Source organism: Phalangium opilio, unplaced genomic scaffold (assembly GCF_054372755.1).
Source record: "Phalangium opilio isolate 3A_F unplaced genomic scaffold, DU_Popi_V2 ptg000042l_1, whole genome shotgun sequence".
NCBI classification, from domain to species: domain Eukaryota; kingdom Metazoa; phylum Arthropoda; class Arachnida; order Opiliones; family Phalangiidae; genus Phalangium; species Phalangium opilio.
This window is the reverse complement of record NW_028324166.1, coordinates 3,595,011-3,619,026: the sequence shown is the minus strand read 5'-3', so window position 1 is coordinate 3,619,026 and position 24,016 is coordinate 3,595,011. Positions and strand designations below refer to the sequence as shown.

Sequence of the window (24,016 nt, the reverse complement as noted above, 5' to 3'; positions counted from 1 at the left end):
TCATACAAGGAGATCAGTATTTATCATTGGACTAGCAAATAAATAAAGGTTTGGAGTTCCTTTCCAGGAATCATTCTTGAACTTGACATTATTCAGACGAGGCTGTAAGAGAAGAATCATAAGATGTCTCTAGTTGCCAGTTTTCTTTTGACCCTGGTCGGTTTGTCTGCTTTTATTATAGGTATTCAGGCCCTCAGATACCAATCGTGCGGTGAGTAAAACTCATTAAAATCTAACAATTAATATTTGCATAAATTGGTAATGTACCATTAAGTTCCCATGTATGAACGGGATCTATAGAAGACTAGTCTGTCCCTCTTCAGCTTATAATCCGTCTCACCCCAACATGGTGTTAAAATATATTAGACACTACCCCCGTTAAAGCCTTCCCATTAGTGTATGAGTGGTGATAAAAAACTCCTCGATTGCCTGCGAGGTTTTCGTTTAGTAATTTTCTCCCCCAAAATGTCTAGACAAGAGCAAGATCGCTTAAAAAAACCATGGTAAAAAAACTCGTTCGTCTTTTGCCCTGTTTTTCTTCAACTTTGCCTCAGCTAGCTGTTGGAGCTAGCGGGAGAATAATTCCACGATACTTAAAGGGGCTGACCGACCCCCTCTCCATTTCTACCCACCCGCTATGTTAAGCTCTATGAGGAAGATCGTCGTTTGTCCCATGGTCCGAACAGCCCCTTTAAACTAAAATTGCACTAACCCCCAAGAGAGTAAGGCCACCCCATATATACGTCTCTTTTGAGCCGTTCGTGCCGTTCGTGGTTTATTGGTGCCACTAGGAAAATAAACAGTCGGATCTTTTAGGCGCCCTATTGCTGCTTCTTGCCCCTTCTCTAAAGTGACATGTTAGCCCATGATAGTTTTATGATTTGACCGGCTCTAAATATCCAGGAAAACGTTTTAATTAGCCGACCATAGTTTCTTAGGTTTGCCGACTTTAGACCGTCTGATGTTTATCCTTGTGCCCGACTGTTAAATGCCCTTCTAAAAGTACTTAAGCTGGCCTAGGGTCATAGGTTTGCCACCTGTAAAACGTTTTCTCTATACATCTTTTTTGTAAATTTTAAAGTCCTTGCCTTGATCTAGAACATTTTCTTCTATATCTAGATGGTACCAATGTTTTGAGTGTTGAAATTCCTCAATGCAGTAGCGACCCTTGCGTTTTAAAACACAACCAAGTAATCCAGATTAAAGCTGCCATCAAAGCCAGTAAGTATAGGCCTAGATAATTTTCAATAAGAATTACTGCTCCAATCGTTCTTCTTGTGGTGCAAGCCACCACCATAAAGGCTTTATGACGCTTACCAAAAGCCGAATTGATCGAGGTTATGGTGATCTAACGCTATGCGAACTAATCGAATCCACATATATTGAGTTTCTTCTTAACTATTTATACATTGATCGCGATTCTGTCGTTCGAAATAGTTTTTTATTCTATAAACGGACGGGTTTGCGTTATAGTGAGACCAATCTTATAGAGTTTTCCATTGGAGTCGCCCGACAGCGCTCCGAGATGGCCCCGTATTTTCTTGTTATGTCAGCGCTCTAGCTCTGAGGATCGCGGATCTAGTTGCTCCCAATGAAAGACGAAAGTTTTTTCAGAGCGGTTTTGTGAAGTCATCAGGTTCTCCATTTCTCACGTCGGGGCGGTTGGGAGCAAACCGGGAGAGAGCGCCTGGGCCAATGGAAGACGAGCTTGGATCACTCCATTGGAAAACTCAGCCCGATAATTTCAGTTTCTACTGGGAAATAAACTTGTCGTGTTCAGAAAGCAAAGCTAGGGGGTATAAAACGTATTTTTTTCTTAAGGAAGTCGCGCATCGAGCATCAGGACCGTAATTACTGCATTGATTGACGGTCGTGTTTTGAATCTACCCGAAAACAACACCGACATCTGCGCTGCCAGGTTAGTGCATCCACCCTGCCCCACCGTACCAGGAAGAACCTACACGTACACAACCAACTTCAAAATTCTAAAGATGATCCCAGCTGTAAGTTCGCAATAAATTTGCTATTATCACCAGTTCACCACCTCTCACAAAAAATGAGTCAGACAGTCACGGATGATCTCTCCATTGCCCCTTCTAATCAGTCCTCCAAGGTCAGGGATAATTAAACATATCGGAAGTCGATTGTTTGAAGTTTGACATTGTTTACTGAAAACCAATGGTGACTTAGTTTAGTTGGCAAGGCATTTTCAAAGTTCTAGTCTCACCCCAACACATTGATAAATTCTATGAGACACTACCGCCGTGAAAGCTTTCTTAGGCGCGGACGTAAACGAAAGGGGCAGGAGACGTTCCACCAAAGACATAATGATGGAAACTTAAAGAGGATTATCCGCTTATGGTACTAGTTCTTTCTCTGCACTAAGTTTTAATTTTTGCTTGTTTCCAGAAACCCATGGAAGTAACTTACAAGGGAATCACCGAAGGAAACAGAGTCGTTGCTTGCGCTAAAATGGACGTTGTAATTAAGAAAAACTAAAATGTTTTTTTCTACAACCTATGTGAATTCACTTTGTAACAAATAAATTTCCCCATTATTTGGGTTGCTAAACGATTTCAGTTACATTTATAAATTTGATATTTTAAAGCTAATTATGTGTGACTCTTTCCTTTTTATTACGGGTTTAAGAGCACATATTTTTGTAACTAAATGTGTTAAACCATATCCACTAGCCATATTTCCTCTTCTTGCTCTTGGACGTATTTAGGAAAAAAACTAAATTGGCATAGTCAAATAATTCAGTCGCTTATATTGTGGCAACCATCAAATTTTTGGTTTAATTTGGTAGAAAGCTGTATCGAAGCCGATATATTGAAAGTGTTTAAAATCGAAATATTTTCTCCAAACTTCGGTTTTGGGGTTAGCCATGAGGGATGGGGTATGCTGCCACAGTAGCGAGAATGAGAGATTCATTTTCAACTGGGCCATTTATAAAGGCTGGGTCGCTGTCATTCATTGTCCTTTTAAACGTTTCTTGAACTTTCTAAAAGGGACTCCAACAAGGGTTTGCAAATGCGATATTAATTTAGAGAGATCACAATATTTTTTTCTCTGATAAGAAAATAAATTATTGCAGAGCCGTTATAAACGCGGAGTCAGGAATCGTGCACCTAAAACGTCAGCATACTAAGGGTAATATTAATCACCCGTTTTCTAGTAGCATGGCCGCGACAAAAAATATAGACCCTATTTTCAAATGCCATACCAAATGCTTAGCCTTCTTAATTTCACTTTGAAACGTCTTATTTTCAGTGGAGATCTCTACTCGGTTTATATTGATACTCGCTCTGTACTTAAATTGATTAACCACTTTCATTCTTATCATGGAAGTATATTTATTTATCATTTACTGGCTATTAAATTAATATGAAGGTTTGGAGTTACTTTCCCAGAATAATTTTTGAACTTGACGTTATTCAGACCATTCAGTAAGAGAAGAAGAACACGATGTCTCCCGTTGCCACCTTTCTTTTGACCTTGGTCGGTTTGTCCGTTGCTATCATCGGTATCCAGGCCCTCAAATTCACCCCGTGCGGTAAGTTTTCAGCAAACCATTACCACCTTACAATCGATATCATGAATTTAGTGTGTATGAATAGCATTTTTCCTTATTGCCATATTATAAAAGATACCACAATGTAGCACGTCCCCCACCAACATAAAAAAAGACCTTTGTCCTTCTCTTAAGTGACATGTTGAACCATATCGTAATTACCTTAACGAGTTTGGTATTGTTCTACATTACGAAACTAATAAACACGCCCTACCCTACCACCAACCACACCTAGCTAATACGGAAATGTTAATTTGCGTGACTTGTTACGTCTTTGCCTTAGTTATTGTCGATATTTTGATCTAAAATCACTTTTTTCTTTATCTAGGTGGTGCCACTGTTTTGAGTGTCGAAATTCCTCAGTGCAAAAGCGACCCTTGCGTCTTAAAACATGAACAAGTAATCCAGATTAAAGCTGTCATGAAAGCCAGTAAGTATAGATAATTTTCTATAAGAATTAGCCTACAACTCAACAGTTGTAGGTTTTGCATAAGCTGATGACTTACGACTTAATAGCTATCTGTGGACGTTTGGCAGAACGTCTCCGCCCGTTTTCTTTTACGGTAATTAAATTTTGATTCATTATTATTATTATTATTATTATATTTTTTTCAGAATATCGCTCTACGAAGATCAAGACATCCATGTCTGGAGTGATTAACGATCGTACCATGAATTTACCCCTAAATGATACCGACGTCTGCGCTGCCAACTTTGTGCAACCACCCTGCCCAGTCGTTCCTGGAAGAGTCTACACTTACGCTACTGACTTCAAAGTCCAAAAGTTCATTCCAGTTGTAAGTTTGCATTGAAATAGATATTATTAGAAAAGGATAATAGAAGAAAGGTGACACTGTATCTAATTCTTAATACTCTAGTTATGTAACATGATTCTTCCCGGGCTGACTCTTTTTGTTTCTTTTCCCGCTCATCAAACTTCAGATAGGCATCGTACCGTGGCGTGAATTTTATAACTGTTTGGTACTAAATCCTCAGTAATCAACCCACAAACCTCCCTCGTCTTGACGTGGGACCGAAATCCACAAGCGCATGCGCCTTGGCAAATATTTAAGCAGCAGTAATAGAGTAATGATGATTGAACTAATTATTGCGTATGTGATTCGGTTTAGTAACCTTTCTCCAAATATTCCAATGTTAGGAAGAATCATGTTACAATTACCCCGCTTTGTGGTACACTTCTCTCGAAGAGAAGTATTATTCACTTCTGATATTATCACCTCTTCTCTCAAAAAATGAGTCAGACAACCAGAGCTGCCCCCCTATTGAAGGAGGAAGGTTTGATTCTGGAGTAGCATACTCTATATCGTATCTTTACTTCTTCCATGATCGCATGATGATGTTACAAACTTACGAACCTCTTTTTATGAACTTTCGTCTGTTTTTAGGGACATATTGAAGTCACTTATAAGGGAGTCGCCGAACGAAACAGGGTCATTGCTTGCGCTAAAATGAACGTTATTGTTGAGAAAAACTAAAATGTTTTTCATTTTTGTACATCCAATGTCAATTTATTTTGTAACAAATAAAAACAAATAAAACTGTGGTTTGGGTTTGCTATAAGTTTTTATTTTGTATGGATGGATATATTTTCTTTGAAAACTTTATTAAATGATAAGAAGTTGAAATATTTATGAACCGAAAAATTAACGACAGTGATAATTTTATTAATACTAACAGACACTTTAATAAGTGTTGCCAGGAAACAATGCCTTTTTTAAATTTTTTATTTTAGAAATTATATTTTCAACGCCATAAAAATCCGTAATATCTAGTCTCTAAAGCGGAATTGCATTAAAATCAATTTAGTTTTAAATTTTGAATTTGAATTTCCCACAAATATTTGGTGTCGTCAGACTCGTCACTCAACTGCGAGCAGGCTGCCCATAAGCCCAGACTGGAGATCTGTTGGTGACAATCCCCACCACAGCTATTGATGTAGTACATAGCGTGATCAAGTAGGCTATGGTTTTACGCATTTTAACTGTCGTCTGCTTAAGTCGTCATTGGGAAAATCATGTGTAATCTGGATTATCTCATCTGTAAAGAGTTTCGTAGTCTTACGTCATGTACTTTAGCCGAATAATGACAGTTTTGTTATTAATTGCGTTGCCTTAAAGATGTTATTTCGTATTTATCATAATTTCGAAATAGAAAGTGATAATCCTTTAATTTGCAGCCTTGGTTGTTTCTACTTTACTACTATTTACACCTAAATAAATCAAAATGTTGGAAGGGCTTGCGGCATGGGTATTAAATACCTACGTTGGAGAATATTTGGAAAACCTAAATACGGATCAGTTAAGCATTGGCCTTCTCCAGGGTAACTATTAAAATTAACTATTAATTTTTTTACTATATGTGTATAGTACAGAGTGTACTGTTTAACCCATGCATGGACTGACCAACTGCACGCTAGCTTTCCATTTCTTAGCCATCTCGGCAATTAACAGAAGCCTTCTTTGGGCATCAGCCCTTTAAGATTGCTATATCTCAGCCTGAACCCTCTGTTTTTCATTAAACTTAACCTAACCTAACTAACATACGTCCCTATTACCTAAATAACAAGATTAAACTACCACACTTAATCATACCTTTAATTAACATCGCGTACTAAATCTAATCAATTTATTTAGAGGTGCCTAATATAAATATAAATATAGACATGACATGGTAGACTATAGTACCAACTAAACTTGATAAAAGGAATATAACCTTTAAGGTGGTCTCTAACCAAGCAAGAACCCCACAAGACCAAAATCCTGTCAAAATTCTTAATTGTTTATTAAACCAAATACTGTAGTGCATTATTGCTAATAAAATTGGTGTGGATTTGTTTTATCTGTGCTTTTATCTAAGCTTCTATAGAGTAGTGGCACTCAATGTTAATTTCTCATAGAGCGTAGAGTAGCCAAAGGCAGGCAGGTGCCATTACTCTATGCAATGGCTGATGAAATTTTAAAATTTCTCATAATTTTTTTTTAAAAAAACTATGGGGATCATTGGACATTTTGACCAATTAATTTTCTGAAGTTTTGATAGCTTGACTATGATAATGCTGCACTATTTTTGCACACTCCTCTGGACGATGTCCTATGAATTTTCCAGTAAAACGGGGTTTTTTTCCCTTATTTATGGCCCTGGTCCCGCTTAATAACTTTAAAGTAAAGCACGGGTCCAGTGGATCCCCTACAAGTTGACTTTCCTCCTGAACTCCGCGTTTCAGCTTGGTGAAGGTTAGTGGGCGTGGTTTATAGGTGAACTTATAAGTCCCGCCCACAAATTCCTCCTGCCTTCGACAAGACAAAACTGGAGTTTGTAAGGAAAGTCATCTTGTAGGGGAACCATGTGACCCGCGTTTTGCTTTAAAATATAACCCATTGATTAATATTTCATATACATATGAAGTGTTAAAGCGAGTCTCGGCTGTGGTTTAGTTAAAAAAAATGCCACTAGATGCTCCCATAGTCGAGAGCGGAGTTAATTGGCCTCCTAAGCTAAGCAAAGGCTAGTTTTAGCTTGCGCCTTGTTTTAGTTACTTTAAAATAACACCCATTGATTAGTGTTTCATATACATGTAAAGTTTTAAAGCAAGTCTCCTCTGTGGTTTAGTTGAAACAATTGCCACTAGATGCTCCCGTAGTTGAGGGGTGGAGTTGAGTGGCCTGCTAAGCTTAGCAAAGGCTTAGTTTTAGCTCGTGCCTTTCTTTAATAACTTTAGAATAACTCCCATTGATTAGTAATTCATATGCAAGTTAATTGTAAAAGAAAGTCTTGGCATGCTGCAGTTTAGTTTAAACAAATGCCACTAGATGCTCCCGTAGTTGAGGGGTGGAGTTAAATGACCCACTTACAGGGCTCCCATCAGGTCCCTAAAAGTCCCTAAAGTCCCTATTTTCCTACAAGGTCCTTAATCTACCCTAAAATTGGTATTTGGTCCTTAAATCACCCTATTTTTATAAACCTCAGAAAAAGTATAAGGGTGACCTGAAAATGTCTTGTCTGAGATTTTAGCAGAGCCCCAAATTTGCGGAGCTCGCTTCGCTCGCTCCGGTTATTTATGATTTACTTAATGTTAAATTTAAACGAATTAATTGGGTGATTTTTATAACAATAACAACTCTTGAAAAAATTATTCGAGTGAATTTAGCTTAGTTTTCATCATGTACGTTATTGCAAATGGTCAGAGAAATTTGTTCAAGTTAGTCAGGGAAAACCTGGAAAAGTCAGGGAATTTCATTCCAAAAATTTTGTACGAACCCTGTAAAGGCCCAAATTCTAGTTCAGTGGATTTTTTAAAAAACAGTAAACATGATAGGAAAATAGTTACTTCTAATCTGAAAACCTTCTTTATACATTAGAGCTATATCAAGTCTAACCTACCGCTCCCTTAGAATAAGAATATAAACAAAAGAAAGTCAGAAATAATATCCTATTTTGTCGAAAAAATAGAAAAGACTAATAGGTTCCTAACTGTTTGTGATATTTTCACAGAATAGATATCATTTTGTTTTACCAGTGGTCCCTTTTTGGTTCCTACTTTTAGAATTTTGGTCCCTATTTTACCCTATTTTTATCGTGAAAAGTCCCTTTTTCCCCTATTTATTTTTGAGATTTTGGTGGGAGCCCTGCACTTAGCTTAGCAAAGGCTAGTTTTAGCTCCGCCCTAGGACGTTAACGAGTTCTGATTGGTTCCTGCCTTAGGCATGGTAAAATTGGTGTGTAGAAGATTAGTCGCATGCTAGGGGCGCCACAGGGGCCGACATTTGGTTTAACGTTGGAAATTAATACTTATTAATCATTATTCATAAAGGCTAAAATATATATTTTAATTTAATTTTTTAATAGGGGAAGTTGAATTGGAAAACTTGCCGCTGAAAAAGGATGCTTTAAAGTATCTAGGTTTACCTGTTGAAATAAAATCTGGTAAGAGTTCTGATCAGGTGGACGCCTACTTTTATTTTACCTTGAAATAATATTAAAAAAAAAATCTGCCCATTTTGTGCAATTGCGTAAAAAATAAGTCATTTGAATCAAAAAATATTTTTTTTGCCTGGATACTTAGTTGAAACAAACTTAGTTCAATTCTAGATTACCAGTCCCTTTTTATTAGGTATAATAACTTATAAATGTGTTTATTTGCTCATCTTTTAAGCATAAGACAATTAAACACAGATATGCAAAAACCCCCGTTCTTCTAATGGCAGCGTCTGTCGTCGCCCCTAGCGGGAGAGTCCAGAAACTTCTCGACTCATAGATCCTGTTATAACTATGGTTTGAGTCGAAAAAGTTTCAATATTGGTCGCGGTGTGGCGCTAGAAAGCCGCTGCCCTTAAAGAACCACTTTTCTGTATTTAATGGTCTTAGTTTTAAGGCACAGTGGTTTCTGTAGAAGTGTTTTTTGACACACAGGTGTTTTTTTTTTGCACTTATTATATGAAATTATTTTCAAAAGGTTTTGTTGGGAAAATTCGTCTACAAATACCAGTTTATAGACTTCGAAGCGAACCATGGGTGATATCGGTCGAAAAGCTTTATTTAGTTGCGGGTCCGTTGGTCAATGAAAAGGTAAGAATTTACCCTTGAACCAAGTTTGCAACTCAGGGTTGCCACAGGTCAGGGAAAAGTCAGGGAAAAATCAGGGATTTTCTAAATTGGTTCGAAAACGTCAGGGAATGTTTAGAATTTGAGGAAAGTCAGTGATTTTCATTAAACTTGCTAAAATCAAGGATGTTGGGGGGAGGTTAAATCGGCGCGCTAACTGTGGAACGACTCAGATCCGGTGTGACGCTAGAAATGGGAGACGAATACTCGGAAAAAACGCGTGGGGTCTACTTCAGGCGAATCAGGATGACCGCCCGCCATTTTTCCGTGTATTCCTCCCCCGTTTTCTAGCATCCCACCGGACCTGAGTCGTTCCACAGTTAGCGCGCCTATATATATCCTTATATATCTGCGGTTCAACCATACAACTGGGTGATGTTTTAAACGCCGTTTTAGCGATAGTCGCGTTTCATAAAATGAGGTTCAAACAGTACCCCTTCTTATATTTAGAACAATGAAAATATGGCCTAAAAACTCTAATAGAAAATTGTAGGAAAGGTCAGGGAAAACCGGTGTTAGGATAAGTTTGGGAATTTTAATCTGAAAATTTCCTCCCGGCAACTCTGCGAGCAGAGAATTGCAAAAATGAAACCAAAATTGCAGAAATTATAATTTATATCTAAGATTTGATAATTTAAGGCAAAGTGCGGGTCCAGTGGATCCCCTATTTGTTGACTTTCCTTGCGAACTATGGGATTAGCTTGGCGAATGCTAGTGGGCGGGGTTTATAAGTGCACTTAGAAATGCCGCCCACAAATGCCTTCTGCCTTCGCCAAGCCAAAACTGGAGTTCGTAAGGAAAGTCACCTTGTAGGGGATCCACTGGACCCGCGGTTTGCTTTAAGAAAAACAGGAAAATTTGTTTTATATCAAATTAAACTTTCTTAGTACGATGAAGAGAAAGAAGAGCAAATTCATCAAGATTCAAAACTAAGCCAACTTGATGCTCTTGAAAATAAATGGAAAGCGGAGAATGAGTCCAAGAAAGAATCATCTTACTACGCCTATTCTTATTCGTCGTGGCTCTCGTACGGAACCTCGTTTGTTTCAAATATTATTGAAAACATTCAGGTGAGAATTTCGTTCACCGATGGATTGAAATTGCGCGTGAAAAAAAGTGCAAAGATTTATTCACTTTGTGGCAAATAATTTCGTTGCAGCTTAAAATTAAGGATGTTCATATTCGTTACGAAGATTGTCATAGCATTCCTAATACCGTGTTTGCCGCCGGAATACTTATAAGTAATTTCTCAGCTCAGAGCACGGACGAAAGTTGGGTGAGTAAAATGGGGTTAACATATCATTCTTCGCTTTGTAATAATAAAGTTGACTGAAAAATTTGAATAATCTTCAGGAGCCAAAATATGTTCTTCGAGATAGTACGGACATTATGAGGAAACTTATGGAATTGGATAATCTGGCAGTTTATTGGGATACTAGCGCCACCATTTTGGGAAACTTAGACGGACCGGAATTCACGGCTGCTATGCAAAAACACACTCAAAACTGCGTGACAACGAATGGATCAGTTATCAATCACGAATATTTATTAGCGCACGTCTGTGCCAAGGCCCACGTACAAAGAAATTGTTCGCCGCAACCTCTAAGGCAGAAAATGTCTCCCAGAATCATTTGCGATTTGCATTTCGAGAAAATACCTCTTAGTCTCACAGAGGTCTGTTATACAATCCCTTTAAAGCAAAGCCCGGGTCACGTGGTTCCCATACAAGGTGACTTTCCTTACGAACTCCGAACTCCGAGTTTAGCTAGTGGGCGGGGTTTATAAGTGGACGTATAAATCCCGCCCACAAATGGCTCCTGCCTTTGACAAGCCAAAAGTGGAGTTTGTAAGGAAAGTCAACTTGTAGGGGAACCACGTGACTTACGCTTTTAGTTATTACAATTTTAGTCAAAAGTTTTTGCATATCAACGTACAAAGGCTTATTATTGTTTATATCCTTATATTTGCAGATGCAATATAAACAAATGGTTGATTGGATGAAAGAATTTAAACACTTGGGAACAGTTCTAAAGTTTAGGAAGTGGAAACCAACCGAAAGTGTTTTTGAAAAGTAATATTTTTCACTGTATTTTTCAAAGCCAAGCAAAGCGCGGGTCACGTGGTAAGGACTTTCCTTAGTTAGTCCTTACGGCACTTTAGTTATCGCTTAGCAATTAAAGCCAGGAGGAATTTGTGGGCGGGGTTTTTAAAGCCACTGCCAGGAGGAATTTGTGGGCGGGGTTTTTAACAGGGTTCGTACGGAACCTGGAAAACCTGGATAAGTCAAGGATATGAAAATTAGGGGAAAAAGTTAGGGATAAGTCAGGGATTTAAAAGTTTTTCCTAAAAAGTCAGGGATACGTCAGGGATTTCGTTTGGTATATCGAACCATGCTTCGAGCAATGCTAAATATGAGACAGGTGTGATCAAGAAGTGGGCTCTGGTAAACACCTTAAAATGGTCAGGGATATTGGCAAAATTTGGTCAGGGATAATCTGGAAAAGTCAGGGATTTTCAATGTAAAAATTTCGTACGAACCCTGTTTAAGTAACAAGAAAGGGTTGAATAGACTAAGGCTTAACAATTGCGTGTTATTTAGTCCGAGGGCATGGTGGAAATTTGCTATTATGACTCATTTGGAAGAAATTCAGAAGAAAAATATGAAGAATACATGGAAATTTGCCGAGGATAGAGCAAAGAAAATTGTAGACTACGTGAATATTTATAAATTTCATCTGACAAAACTGGAAGGATTAACACCCGCCATGAAAGTAAATTTTAAAGCTAAAAACTTGCGTAATGTTTTTATGATAATGAATTGGTTAAAAATACGATTTTTTTCGACTTTATTAAGGCTAGCAAAGACGACCACGAAAGAGATCTTGATTTCGATGAACTTTGCATTCTGCGTCAACTTGTGTTGGATCAATTAGAAGAGGAAACGAAGAAAACGTCACAGGAAAATATGACAAAAGCCGAAAGAGGACGGGGTGTTTTGCAACATTGGTTTCCCGGTTGGTCAGGATGGTATTCCGCCTCAACTGATGAGGCGAACAATGAAAATCAATACAAATCTGAAGATGAAGACTTCCGAAGTCATTTAGGTATGTAAATATGTTGTTTATTCATGACAATATTCATTATTGAATTTGTTTTTGAACAATGTTATGTTTTTTAATCATGTTTTTAAAACCGGGAAAAATTTAATATCTGCCTCTTCAGCCAATCAATATTGTACATTTATCTTTTATTTTGCACGTCTTTGTTGACACAGTAGTTTTTTCTGAAGTAATTTATGTTTTATAATCATGTCTTTAAATCCGGAAAACTATCTGCCACTTCAGCCAATCCATTTTGTACATTCCTCTTCCATTTTTCGAGTCTTTATTCACAAAGACAGTTTTTATTAATCCAAGTGGTATTGTTGAATGCGTGCACTGTTTTTGGCGGCAAGGTATACAGAACTGTGTAGCTATATTATTATTAACTATATACAGCAGGGGATAATAGAAGGATTACACTCCGTGTCCTCTTAATGCTTAAGTTATGTAACATGATTCTTCCCGGGCTCATGGCACCATTTTTGTTTGCTCTCCCGCTCATCAAACTTCAGATGGGCATCGCGAATGATATAATAGAAGAACGATTACACTCCGTATCCTCTTAATGCTTAAGTTATGTAACATGATTCTTCCCGGGCTCATGGCACCATTTTTGTTTTTGCTCTCCCGCTCATCAAACTTCAGATGGGCATCGCACCGTGTTATTAACTATATACAGCAGGGGATTATAGAAGAACGATTACACTCCGTATCCTCTTAATGCTTTAGTTATGTAACATGATTCTTCCCGGGCTCATGGCACCATTTTGTTTCCTCTCCCGCCTGCTCATCAAACTTCAGATGGGTAACTATCGCACCGTGCTGGGGTGAATTCTATAACTGTTTGGTATTTACTAAATCCCCAGCAATCAACTCACACAAACCTTGATTTTCTTGACGTGGGACAAAAACGCACAAGCGGCAAATATTTAAGGTCTAATAGAGTAATGATGAGTATGGAACTATTTATCGCGTATGTGATTCGGTTTAGTAACCTTGTGCACTCCAAATGTAAAATGATGTTGGGAAGAATCATGTTACAATTACAGTCCCCGCTTTGTGCAGTACACTTCTCTCAAAGAGTAGTAGGCCTATTATGTACTTGTACCATGTATCATTGTCGACTGAAGGTGTAGCGCGATCCCATGTGTAGTAAGCTTTATGGAATAGCTAGATCCGTGGTGCGATAAGTAGTTTCTTTGAATTCTAGCTCTGCAACAATTGTACGGTCTAAAAAGTTGGAACTTTTGTTTTTAGAGGGAGAAATATTCGATGTACTGGACACCGTAGAAAACGATACATTACTGAAAAGGGATACCGTATTTGCGCGATTAAACTTTTCCCTTCAACAAGGAAGTTTCGTACTTGTCGGTTGCCCGAAGAAAGATCTTTCCAGAAATTCTCCTAGAGTCCTTGACGATTCAAGTACTTCCGAGGGTATCTCTAGAATAAGACCATTCATAGAGTTAGAGTTCTCCGATGTCAAAACTGTCCTTGAAACAAGACCAAGGAATGGGTCTTATTTATTTGAAATCAAACTCGGGGCGCTATTCCTTAAGGATAAAGTTATTTCCAATCCAATATTTCCTAACATTGTGTTTCCTCAGAGTAAAGTAAGTTTGGTGTACAAGTTAAAGAAAAGCAAGGGTCACGTGGTTCCCCTACGAGTGAACTCCTTCCTGCTGAACTCCAGTTTTGGCTTGGCGAAGGCAACAGGCATTTGTAGGTGGTGCACTTGTAAATCCCGCCCACTAGCCTTAATTTGCCGAGCTAAACCCGGAGTTCGTAAGGAAGGTCAACTTGTAGGGGAATTACCACGTGACCCGCGCTTTCCTTTAAAGCAAAGCACGGGTCACATGGTTCCCCTACAATTGAACTCCTTTCCTACTGAACTCCAGGTTTGGCTTGGCGAAGGCAGGAGGCATTTGTGGGCGGTACACTTGTAAATCCCGCCCACTAGCTAAACCCGGAGTTCGTAAGGAAGGTCAACTTGTTAGGGGAATTACCACGTGACCCGGCGCTTAGCTTTAAGCGTTATGTTAATTTGAACTATGTTTAATTACAGGAAATTGGAGTTAGTTACTCGAAAAATGTATCTTACGGTATTAGCTTCGCGAGTCGGCCATCTTTAATCAAAACCTCCGCTCCTAATCCTTTTAATATGCTTTTGGATTCTGGACTAGCCAGAATGGATAATGAAGAACCTTTATTTGAATTAGTCTACGAATTTAAACCGTTTAATTGTAAAAGCGATCATCGATTAGTTATAGAGACTAAGTCTCTGGACATGATTTACAATCCGTTAGCTTTGAAAGCTTTGGTCGAGTTCTTTTCTTTAAGTAATTTTAGAGATAAGGACAAGGAAACTGTGTTGCTTTCGAACGCTGCTCGAACCCATTACGAAAATATTAAGCAGCAAACGAAGCGCGATTTGAAGTTGAAACTCGACAAGATTTTGGAAGGAGAAGATAAATTTGTAAGTGTGAAATTTAATTGTGTCATTTGCTTAGATTAGATTATTTTTGGAAGGGGGCAAGAATTGGCTGTTGAAAGTTTGGTGGTTAAATTCTAAGAGAGATGAGATGATATTTGACTCTTGCCAATTCGATGCCTAGCTTAGTTGAAATGCTTTCAGTGGTGTGCGAGTACTTGTTAAGTTCGAATATCGTGCCGAGTACTCGACGCGATACTCGATAACAACATATTGAAATACTGAGTACTCGACTCGATACTCGATAACAACGTATTGAAGTACTGAGTACTCGACTCGATACTCGATAACAACGTATTGAAATACTGAGTACTCGACTCGATACTCGATAACAACGTATTGAAATGCTGAGTACTCGACTCGATACTCGATAAGAACATATTGAAATGCTGAGTACTCGACTCGATACTCGATAAGAACATATTGAAATGCTGAGTACTCGACTTGATACTCGATAAGAACATATTGAAATGCTGAGTACTCGACTTGATACTCGATAAGAACATATTGAAATGCTGAGTACTCGACTCGATACTCGATAAGAACATATTGAAATGCTGAGTACTCGATTCGATACTCGATAACAACGTATTGAAATACTGAGTACTCGACTCGATACTCGATTACAACATATTCATATACTGAGTACTCGACTCGATGCTCGATTACAACATATTCATATACTGAGTACTCGACTCGATGCTCGATTACAACATATTCATATACTCAGTACTCGACTCGATGCTCGATTACAACATATTCATATGCTGAGTACTCGACTCGATGCTCGATTACAACATATTCATATACTGAGTACTCGGCTCGATACTCGATAACAACATATTGATATACTGAGTACTCGACTCGACACTCGATAACAACATATTGATATACTGAGTACTCGACTCGACACTCGATAACAACATACTGAAAAAAAAAACTGGATACTTTCCCTAAGCGTAATTGTTAGGCATAAGGCTAAAGTGGTCTATTTATTATCAGCAATAATGTTAGGTTAGTCAGGTCATAAACCAAGGCGCAAATTTTTTCAGCCCGAAGCTGTTCGTTGGGAAATCAGTTTGGACATAAGCGCACCACAAATTATAATACCTGATAATCTACAAGATAAAAACGCAACCGTAGTCATCTTTGACTTGGGACGTCTCAGGTTTTCTAGTTCATCACACTCAATTAGAAATAAAGAAAAACAAGATGAAGATATAGATGATTCCGATGATGGTTAGCTTAAATATATGCGGGAATGACCTTTACCCTAGCGTTTATTGAATAACTAATAACTTTAAAACTTGCAGATGAGTTCAAAACACCTTGCTCAACTCCAGTTAATGAAGAAGAAGATCTAGAGTCCGAAATGAGTTCGTACGTTACGAATTTGACTAGTTCTGTACTGGAAGATAGTCAAACAGGCGGGTCTTCCTCTACTGAAAAATCCATACGGGAGAGGCTATATGAAAAGTAAGATCTATGGTTTGGTTATTGACATTGCTTATTCTACCATCCCGTTAAGAGGTCTTGCCTATTATACGAAATTAATCGGGTTATAAGAAATTAATCTGGTTATAAGAAATTAATCGGGTTATAAGAAATTAATCGAATAATAAGAAATTAATCGAATAATTAGAAATTAATCGGGTTATAAGAAATTAATCGAATAATTAGAAATTTATCGCATAATAAAAAATTAATCGGATAATAAGAAATTAATCGAATAATTAGAAATTTATCGGGTAATAAGAAATTAATCGAGTAGTTAGAAATTAATCGAATACTAAGAAATTAATCGAGTAGTTAGAAATTAATCGAATACTAAGAAATTAATCGAATACTAAGAAATTAATCGAATACTAAGAAATTAATCGAATACTAAGAAATTAATCGAATACTAAGAAATTAATCGAATACTAAGAAATTAATCGAATACTAAGAAATTAATCGAATACTAAGAAATTAATCGAATACTAAGAAATTAATCGAATACTAAGAAATTAATCGAATACTAAGAAATTAATCGAATACTAAGAAATTAATCGGATACTAAAAAATTAATCGAATACTAAGAAATTAATCGAATACTAAGAAATTAATCGAATACTAAGAAATTAATCGAATACTAAGAAATTAATCGGATACTAAAAAATTAATCGGATACTAAAAAATTAATCGAATACTAAAAAATTAATCGAATACTAAAAAATTAATCGAATAATAATGAATTAATCGAATTGTAAGAAATTAATCGAATAATAATTAACTACTATGAACTTAAGTTTCTTATGTTATAATTTACATTATTAGGTATACAATGGAACTTTGCGATATGCAAGTGTTAGTGGGTCGAGCGAAGGACAACTGGAAATTCGCTCAAATAAGGGGAACCAGTACTATGCATATATTGGATAGGTTTTCCATATCAGTTAATTTAGAAAGGTACCAAGTTAAAAATAAATGTACTTTCATATGTACCTGAACTGGAACATTTGCCATTAATGATTTTGATGTGTATCATAGACGACTTATATATTCGTTGGATCCATTATGGCCCGCTATAACTATTTCGGGAAATCTTCCAAAAATGGTGTTACACGTTAATGAACAAAAAGTACAAGCGCTTTTAACGTGCGCTGATATTGTCAGTGCACCCATTTCAAGAGTGTCGCAAAGAAAAATTTCGGAGGTTGTTTTAGACAACCCCATTTTTGATGAGACTCAAAAGGAATCGAACAATTCCACCTCACCTGAAAGGTAATTATAAAATGTTATTCAATTTCGTTTAAGAAGTAACACAAGTCACTTGAGCAATCCATTACATGTTGAGAAAAGTGTACCATGCACAAAGCGGGGACTGTAATTGTAACATGATTCTTCCCAACATAATTTTGCATTTGGAGTGCACAAAGTTACTAAACCAAATCAAGTACGCGATAAATAGTTCCCTACTCATCATTACTATATCTATTAGCGCTGCTTAACTATTTGCCAAGGCCCATGCATGCGCTTGTGGATATTTTGTCCCACGTCAAGACAATCAAGGTTTGTGGGTTAATTGCTGAGGATTTAGTAAATACCAAACAGTTATAGAATTCACCCTAGCACGGTGCCATAGTTACCCATCTGAAGTTTAATGAGAGGGAGAGCAAACAAAGTGGTGCCATGAGCCCGAGAAGAATCATGTTACATAACTAAAGTATTAAGAGGATGCAGAGTCCCATCCTTCTTCAGTTGTCCCCTCCTGATACCGCTAGTTTTGTGGGGAATTGCTCTGAAGTTTGATGAACATAAGAGCAAACAAAATGGTGCCATGAGCCCGGGAAGAATCATGTTACATCACAGTATTAAGAGGATACAGAGTGTCATCCTTCTTCTATTATCAATTCTGATACTGCTAGTTTTGCGGGAAATTGCACTAGTTTTACCCTTACGATCAGCAAGCGACTTGTGGTACCCTTTAACGTTTGTTTGAAGGTCCAACACTTGTTTATTCTTTTAAAAGTGACCCCATTGATGCTAAAAAGGAAGTTTCCGCTGCTACGGTTTTACTACTGACACAGTTTTGCGTCGATCAAATGTCTTTCGAGGTTCAGAGCCGCGGTAAGCTTATATAACTGTTAATGCTGTGTTAGCGATGGATACCTGAGTCTCCTACGTCGCAGTATAGAAAGTTTTACGTAAAATGTTACAGTCATGATATTTGTTAGGCCTTTTTACGGAATTACACTGAAATTTCTTAGTTTTGATGTTGAATACAGCCTTTGATACGTAGCATCAGAGGATTAACAATAATTTTTGGACAATTGTTTAAATTGTTATTCGCAGCACGAAGCATAGCTGAACTACAAGTCACTGGAGTAAAAGCGACGCTGACAAAGAAACCCTTCGAAACGTCGGTGACACTCTGCATTCATTCTCTTCTTTTAGTTGATGCTATTCAGACTTATGGTCCTGATTTTGAGTTGCTAATTGCATCTCATAAAAGAGTGAGGTAAGCTTGCTTGAACTGAGTATTTCTTTATTTCTTAGATAGTTGAAATTTCATCAGTACTTTTTAATGATAGTTGAGATTTCATCAGTACTTTTTAATGATAGTTGAGATTTCATCAGTACTTTTTAATGGTAGTTGAGATTTCATCAGTACTTTTTAATGGTAGTTGAAATTTCATCAGTACTTTTTAATGATAGTTGAAATTAATTCGGTACTTTTTAATGATAATTGAAACTACTTAAGTACTTTTTAATGATAATTGAAACTACTAAAGTATACTTTTTAATGATAGTTGAAATTAATTCGGTACTTTTTAATGATGATTGAAACTACTAAAGCACTTTTTAATGATAATTGAAACTACTAAAGTAATTTTTAATGATAATTGAAACTTCTTCAGTAATTTTTAATGATAATTGAAACTACTTCAGTACTTTTTACCTCTCCGGGTGACGATTACGTCACGGAGATTTATTACACTGGATGTGTCTGTCTGTGTGTCTGTTAGTGTTACCGCGTTCGCAGGACTTAACGGAGAGGTATTACACTTGATGTTTCTGTCTGTGTGTCTGTTACCGCGTTCGTAGATAGCAAACCGTAGCAATGTTCGCAATTTCGGGAACGCCTTCTCAGTTCACAAAAAGCAATATTGGCTTCTTCTACAATATTGTCGTTAGGGTTAAGATGTACACGACGATCGGCTAGGGTTACGAGAAGCGTCTAGCGTCCCAATGGCAGGGCTTCCACCAAAGGTTCACGCAACTTCGACTTTTCTTATCATTTATTGTGAATCAATCGTGTTATATACCCTAAATTTTCAAAAATTGTCAAAGAGGCATACACTAGATTTCAAACGTAGCAATAGCTATGTTGATAATGATTTTAGGAACCACCTATTTTTAAAACGACATAACTAGAATTATGGATTACTGACGGTTAAAATAATTAATATCAATTATATTTATTTAATTATTTAAGAAAAACCTCTTAATTGCGTCTCGACTCGGAGAGGTTTATTTTGGTTTCCCAACTGGTTAATGATTGTTGAAATTACTTCGGTACTTTTTAATAGTAGTTGAAATTTCTTCAGTACTTTTTAATGATAATTGAAACTAGTTCAGTACTTTTTAATGATAATTGAAACTAGTTCAGTGCTTTTTAATCATAATTGAAACTAGTTCAGTACTTTTTAATGATAATTGAAACTAGTTCTGTACTTTTTAATGATAATTGAAATTTCTTCATCATAGTATGGACAGCATGAGTGGCAGCATTAAAGACAGCGAACCCAACTCCCCTACATCCCCCGCAAGTCCAAATTATCAAATATCGCCTCCAACAAACGTGGCTGACCCGGCAGCTTCAACCGCTTTACACGCGGCTTTGAACTCGCTTCAGACTGAGTCTAGAAGAGATTTATCTCACAGACATATTACATTGGAAACTATGGACAACGACGCTTTAATATCCGTCGAATTTACCCTTGTTCACGGGAAACCGGAAGTCCCCGAAACCCTTAAACTAATTTCGGTACAATTTAACAATCTGGATGTTATCGCGAATCAGGAAACCCTCGTTGAACTGGTCAATTTTGTCCGGAGAATTGGTGATTTGAAAGGAAGACAGACCATACTGTCCCCAATTACTCCTGAAGAACGCAAAGTGGTTCAAGATTCCTTAGATCACGAAGCCCAGTCCTCCGGTACTCTTAAAACAAAGACCGAGTTAACCTTCGACTTCCATAGGCTAAATATTCTGCTATTAAAAGCAACTTCTAAGAAAAGAAGTTCATCAGGTTTAAAAATTGCAACTGCAACACTTAGCGGCGCAAAAATACAAGCGTCCCTTGGGGATAATATCGAAATTACCGGAGCTTTAGGGGGACTTCAAGTAATCGATCTTATAACTGATAATACCAACCATCAAAGGATGTTAAGCGTTGGACACGATCCATTAGCTGATAAACCACCTGATTTAATAACCCGACTTCATTCCGAGGTTTATAAATCATTCGAATCGACTTCCAGCAGTACAAGGGAAAAAGCCTTAACGTTTAAAGTTAAACACGAGAAAAATGGCGATAGCGCTAGAGAAACTGTCGCGGTTAATATACGGATGGCTTCAGTCTGTTATACACATTTACCTAAACCATTATCGGAGCTTGCGTCATGCGCAGCTGAAGTTAAGTACTATATTAATTCCGTGGCTAATAGCATCAAATCCGCCGCTACTGAAGTTGCCAAAGGAATTGTCGGACGTTGGCCGGATGTTGGTGGTATTTTGTACGAAACGTCTTTTGATATGGACGAAGGAACGATGAAGAGTGATAGCTTAAATAGTCACACTGCTAGGGATAAATCAGTCGATGTTCGACTGGATATCTTGCTTCAAACTCCCGTTATCGTGTTACCAACATCTCCCCATAATCCCGACGTGTTAGTCGCCCATCTTGGCAGGATTTCAGTTCAGAATGTGAACTCGGGTGCTATGCAAAGTCAGGAATTTTCTCTGTTTAGTTGCGATCCGTATCGTGCTGATACGCTTTTCGTTGAAATACGGGACATGAACCTTCATTCTTTAAACGTTGAAGAAAATATTAAAAAGCATTGCACAGACGAAACGGGTGGCAATCCCAGTCTCTTACCCATTCAGGATCTATATTGTTGTAAGAAATACGGAATTCCAATTCTTCACGACACTATCATCGAGTGTTCTGTCGATAAGATCGTGTCCTTCAATCAATCGTTTAGTTCCGCAACGGGCGAAACACTTTTCGACACATTTGAGGACAATCTGTTCAATAATAAAGAAAGTCATCTACTACAAATAAAGGGGCAGGTTGTAACGCCCTTGAAAGTATCGTTGATCAAGCAACAGTACGAACAAGTTTTAAAAATTTTGGATAATCTTATGGTGTCCGAGAAACCGGCCGAAAAAGTTGACAGTCAGAAAGACATTTCCTCTTTGGATGTCCTTATGGAGGAAGAAAAGGAATCCTTGATGGAAGATCCTGTTCAAAAGACGTTTATTAATCTACCTAAAAGCCCCGAAATTACTACGATGGTTTCGATTAAAACGCTCTTCTCAATTCCTGAATTTACGATACAGTTGTCTAGTGATCTCGGGGAACGCGAGCAGGGTCTTGTCAAGCTTTCTTTCCAAAATTTCACATTGGATTATAAGAAAAAGGAAGAATTTGAGACTCATTTTCAGGTGCTGCTCGTTTATGCTGTTATTAGTGATATAAAGGTTTGGAAGGAACTTATTCATACGTTTAAAAATACTTAGGTGACACTACATGGGCTTATAATGGAAGACCTAATCGAGCCTCTTCAGTCAAAACACCGATTGTTGATGGCATCTGTTTCTAGAGATGCGGTCCCTGCAACCAGTTACGACATGCAGTTCAAATCAGAGTATTTATCCAATTCTTGTCCGGATATGAGTGACCATGAATCTGTTCTTGTCTTATCGCATCTCTCGCTACCTGATAACCTAAATACTCAAAATATGTTTCAACTTCAACAAACGAAGAATAAGCGACACTTTAGTAAGTACTGTTTTGTGTATTAATGTCTTACCAATCATTGTTTGATGGTAACTTGTTGGGGTCATTTCCATTGTTATATTACGAAAAACTAAAACCCATGTTATTTACTCTGTCCGTCTGTTAGTAACACTCTGACAGTGTTGAGTTTGGAAAACATTAGTATTAGTAAGGTTACTTGAACCAGAAGTGAGATGAGACTAGAAGTGAAGGGCTCTAGCATTAATAGTAGATCCTGGCACTAGTGAACAAATTTGAGGATTTTATGCCGCCTCCATCGCGCCTACACTACAGAGAAAAAAATTGGTCGAGTTCCAAAAACATTTCCTACCCCCTTCCCCTCAACCTAAAGCGGCGGAACACGGACGCGGGTGCTTGAATCTAGTTCATATGTCTACCGCCACGAGCGTCTCACGTTTTGGAGGGGAAATTCTAAAACCGCCACCAGAGGGCCAACCGTTGGTGTGTTATCAAGAATATTCACTTTCGCCGCCAAGTGAAGAATTTGGTTAGCTCAGTACTTCTGGTCTCATCTCACTTCTGCTTGAACTAATTGAAATATGAGACAGTTTTTGTGCAAACGCCGTCTTCGTCAAAATGAAACTTACACATTATTGAAATTGGGGGATTGCTGTTTACTGACCGGCTCTTTGATTAGACATAACACACAATCCTGGAAGACCACCAAAGAAGCTAGCCGGAACTGGAAGCTACCCTAGCACCCCTCCTCCATCACCGACGGGAACGAGCCAGAGTTCTACTCGCGGAAGGTCTACAAATACATCAGCTATGAACGCCTTGGTTAACATCAACGTTCTAATGATTGATCCAGCATCACCAAATTTTAAGGATAAATATAAATCAGTAAGTCTGCGAGGGTCAAATGTCATTTCACTTCTTTTTAGTACTACTAATCGTTGTTAACTTATCTAGACTCAAAAATTCATTGAAGTTGATTTCAATTGCTTGGAGACAACTATTAACTTACAAACTTGGGTGATGGTTTTGGATTTCTTTGGAATTGGCGCCGATAGTGCATCAGCTTCAAATTCGTCCGCGAGGGATGAAAGTAATTTGGATAGGTCAGCGTCTATGGACACCATTCACGATGGTAAGACTTACGCGTTGGTGTCTGCATGACGTACGATTTTTTGACAGTGACTTAAGCTACCTTTTGTATGGATTAGAATACATGCACCTCAACTCTGAGATCGAAATAAATGTTTCAAGTTTAACGCTGATATTAAATAAACGGGATTATGAACTAGCCAAAGCTAACATATCCAAGTTTTCGTCGCATATGTCGTTCCGGGATATGAATACGTCAATCCAGGGTCGTATTGGTAGTATGTCACTTTCCGATCTCACATTTCCAAATGGATTGTACAAGGAAAGGTTTCGCACCACTGGCAAAGAAGCGCTACATTTTGATATATTCAAGTGAGTGAACTAAAATAGGTTTTATATTTATTCTTGATTACTCTGAAGAGTTTTAGTAAGTGGGCGACAGTTGCGGGTATTACCAGAAGTATATAATACTGCTCTTCGAGAGAAGTGTACCATAATTGTAACATGATTCTTCCCGACATCATTTTACATATGTAGCAGGGTTATTGAACCGAATCACATACGCGATAAATAGTTCCCTCATGATTACTCTATTAGCGCTTAACTATTTGCC

At 37.7% G+C, this 24,016-nt stretch overlaps 3 protein-coding genes across 5 annotated transcripts in view; all 3 read left to right on the top strand.

Annotated features, from left to right (window-relative positions):
* The first annotated feature begins 49 nt into the window (after positions 1–49).
* On the top strand, positions 50–2,574 carry LOC149678432 (mite group 2 allergen-like Ixo r 2). The gene is made up of 4 exons (XM_089836399.1): positions 50–211; positions 1,120–1,221; positions 1,822–2,003; positions 2,410–2,574. Exons 1-4 carry the CDS (start codon positions 124–126, stop codon positions 2,497–2,499), a joined length of 462 nt encoding a protein of 153 aa, XP_089692525.1. The 5' UTR covers positions 50–123; the 3' UTR covers positions 2,500–2,574.
* Positions 2,575–3,376: 802 nt separating this feature from the next.
* Positions 3,377–5,155, top strand: LOC149678431 (mite group 2 allergen-like Ixo r 2). 2 transcript variants are annotated; one of them, XR_016366079.1, is made up of 6 exons: positions 3,377–3,556; positions 3,903–4,004; positions 4,190–4,371; positions 4,517–4,660; positions 4,734–4,870; positions 4,981–5,155. XR_016366079.1 is itself a non-coding variant. In XM_089836400.1 (4 exons), the coding sequence occupies exons 1-4, from the start codon at positions 3,469–3,471 to the stop codon at positions 5,068–5,070; spliced, it is 462 nt and encodes a 153-aa protein (XP_089692526.1). In that variant the 5' UTR covers positions 3,381–3,468; the 3' UTR covers positions 5,071–5,155. The 2 variants fall into 2 exon arrangements, 1 of the variants encoding a protein (XP_089692526.1); XM_089836400.1 differs by lacking the exons at positions 4,517–4,660; positions 4,734–4,870 and having other exon boundaries at positions 3,381–3,556.
* A 430-nt stretch (positions 5,156–5,585) lies between these two features.
* The window catches only part of Vps13D (vacuolar protein sorting 13D), a 37,381-nt gene continuing 18,950 nt past the window's right edge, over positions 5,586–24,016 (top strand). The window contains exons 1-23 of one of the 2 annotated variants that reach the window (XM_089836386.1): positions 5,586–5,714; positions 5,772–5,915; positions 8,441–8,518; positions 9,048–9,160; positions 10,084–10,266; positions 10,356–10,472; positions 10,550–10,870; positions 11,167–11,267; positions 11,796–11,967; positions 12,051–12,300; positions 13,555–13,910; positions 14,363–14,773; positions 15,841–16,027; positions 16,102–16,264; positions 17,105–17,236; positions 17,318–17,551; positions 18,300–18,397; positions 18,623–18,788; positions 20,039–22,001; positions 22,077–22,338; positions 22,994–23,199; positions 23,269–23,446; positions 23,523–23,775. In XM_089836386.1, the coding sequence (XP_089692512.1) occupies positions 5,819–5,915; positions 8,441–8,518; positions 9,048–9,160; positions 10,084–10,266; positions 10,356–10,472; positions 10,550–10,870; positions 11,167–11,267; positions 11,796–11,967; positions 12,051–12,300; positions 13,555–13,910; positions 14,363–14,773; positions 15,841–16,027; positions 16,102–16,264; positions 17,105–17,236; positions 17,318–17,551; positions 18,300–18,397; positions 18,623–18,788; positions 20,039–22,001; positions 22,077–22,338; positions 22,994–23,199; positions 23,269–23,446; positions 23,523–23,775 (6,041 nt within the window). In that variant the 5' untranslated portion in view covers positions 5,586–5,714; positions 5,772–5,818. The remainder of the gene's footprint in view (positions 5,715–5,771; positions 5,916–8,440; positions 8,519–9,047; positions 9,161–10,083; positions 10,267–10,355; positions 10,473–10,549; positions 10,871–11,166; positions 11,268–11,795; positions 11,968–12,050; positions 12,301–13,554; positions 13,911–14,362; positions 14,774–15,840; positions 16,028–16,101; positions 16,265–17,104; positions 17,237–17,317; positions 17,552–18,299; positions 18,398–18,622; positions 18,789–20,038; positions 22,002–22,076; positions 22,339–22,993; positions 23,200–23,268; positions 23,447–23,522; positions 23,776–24,016) is intronic. The other variant, XM_089836387.1, reaches the window with a different exon arrangement.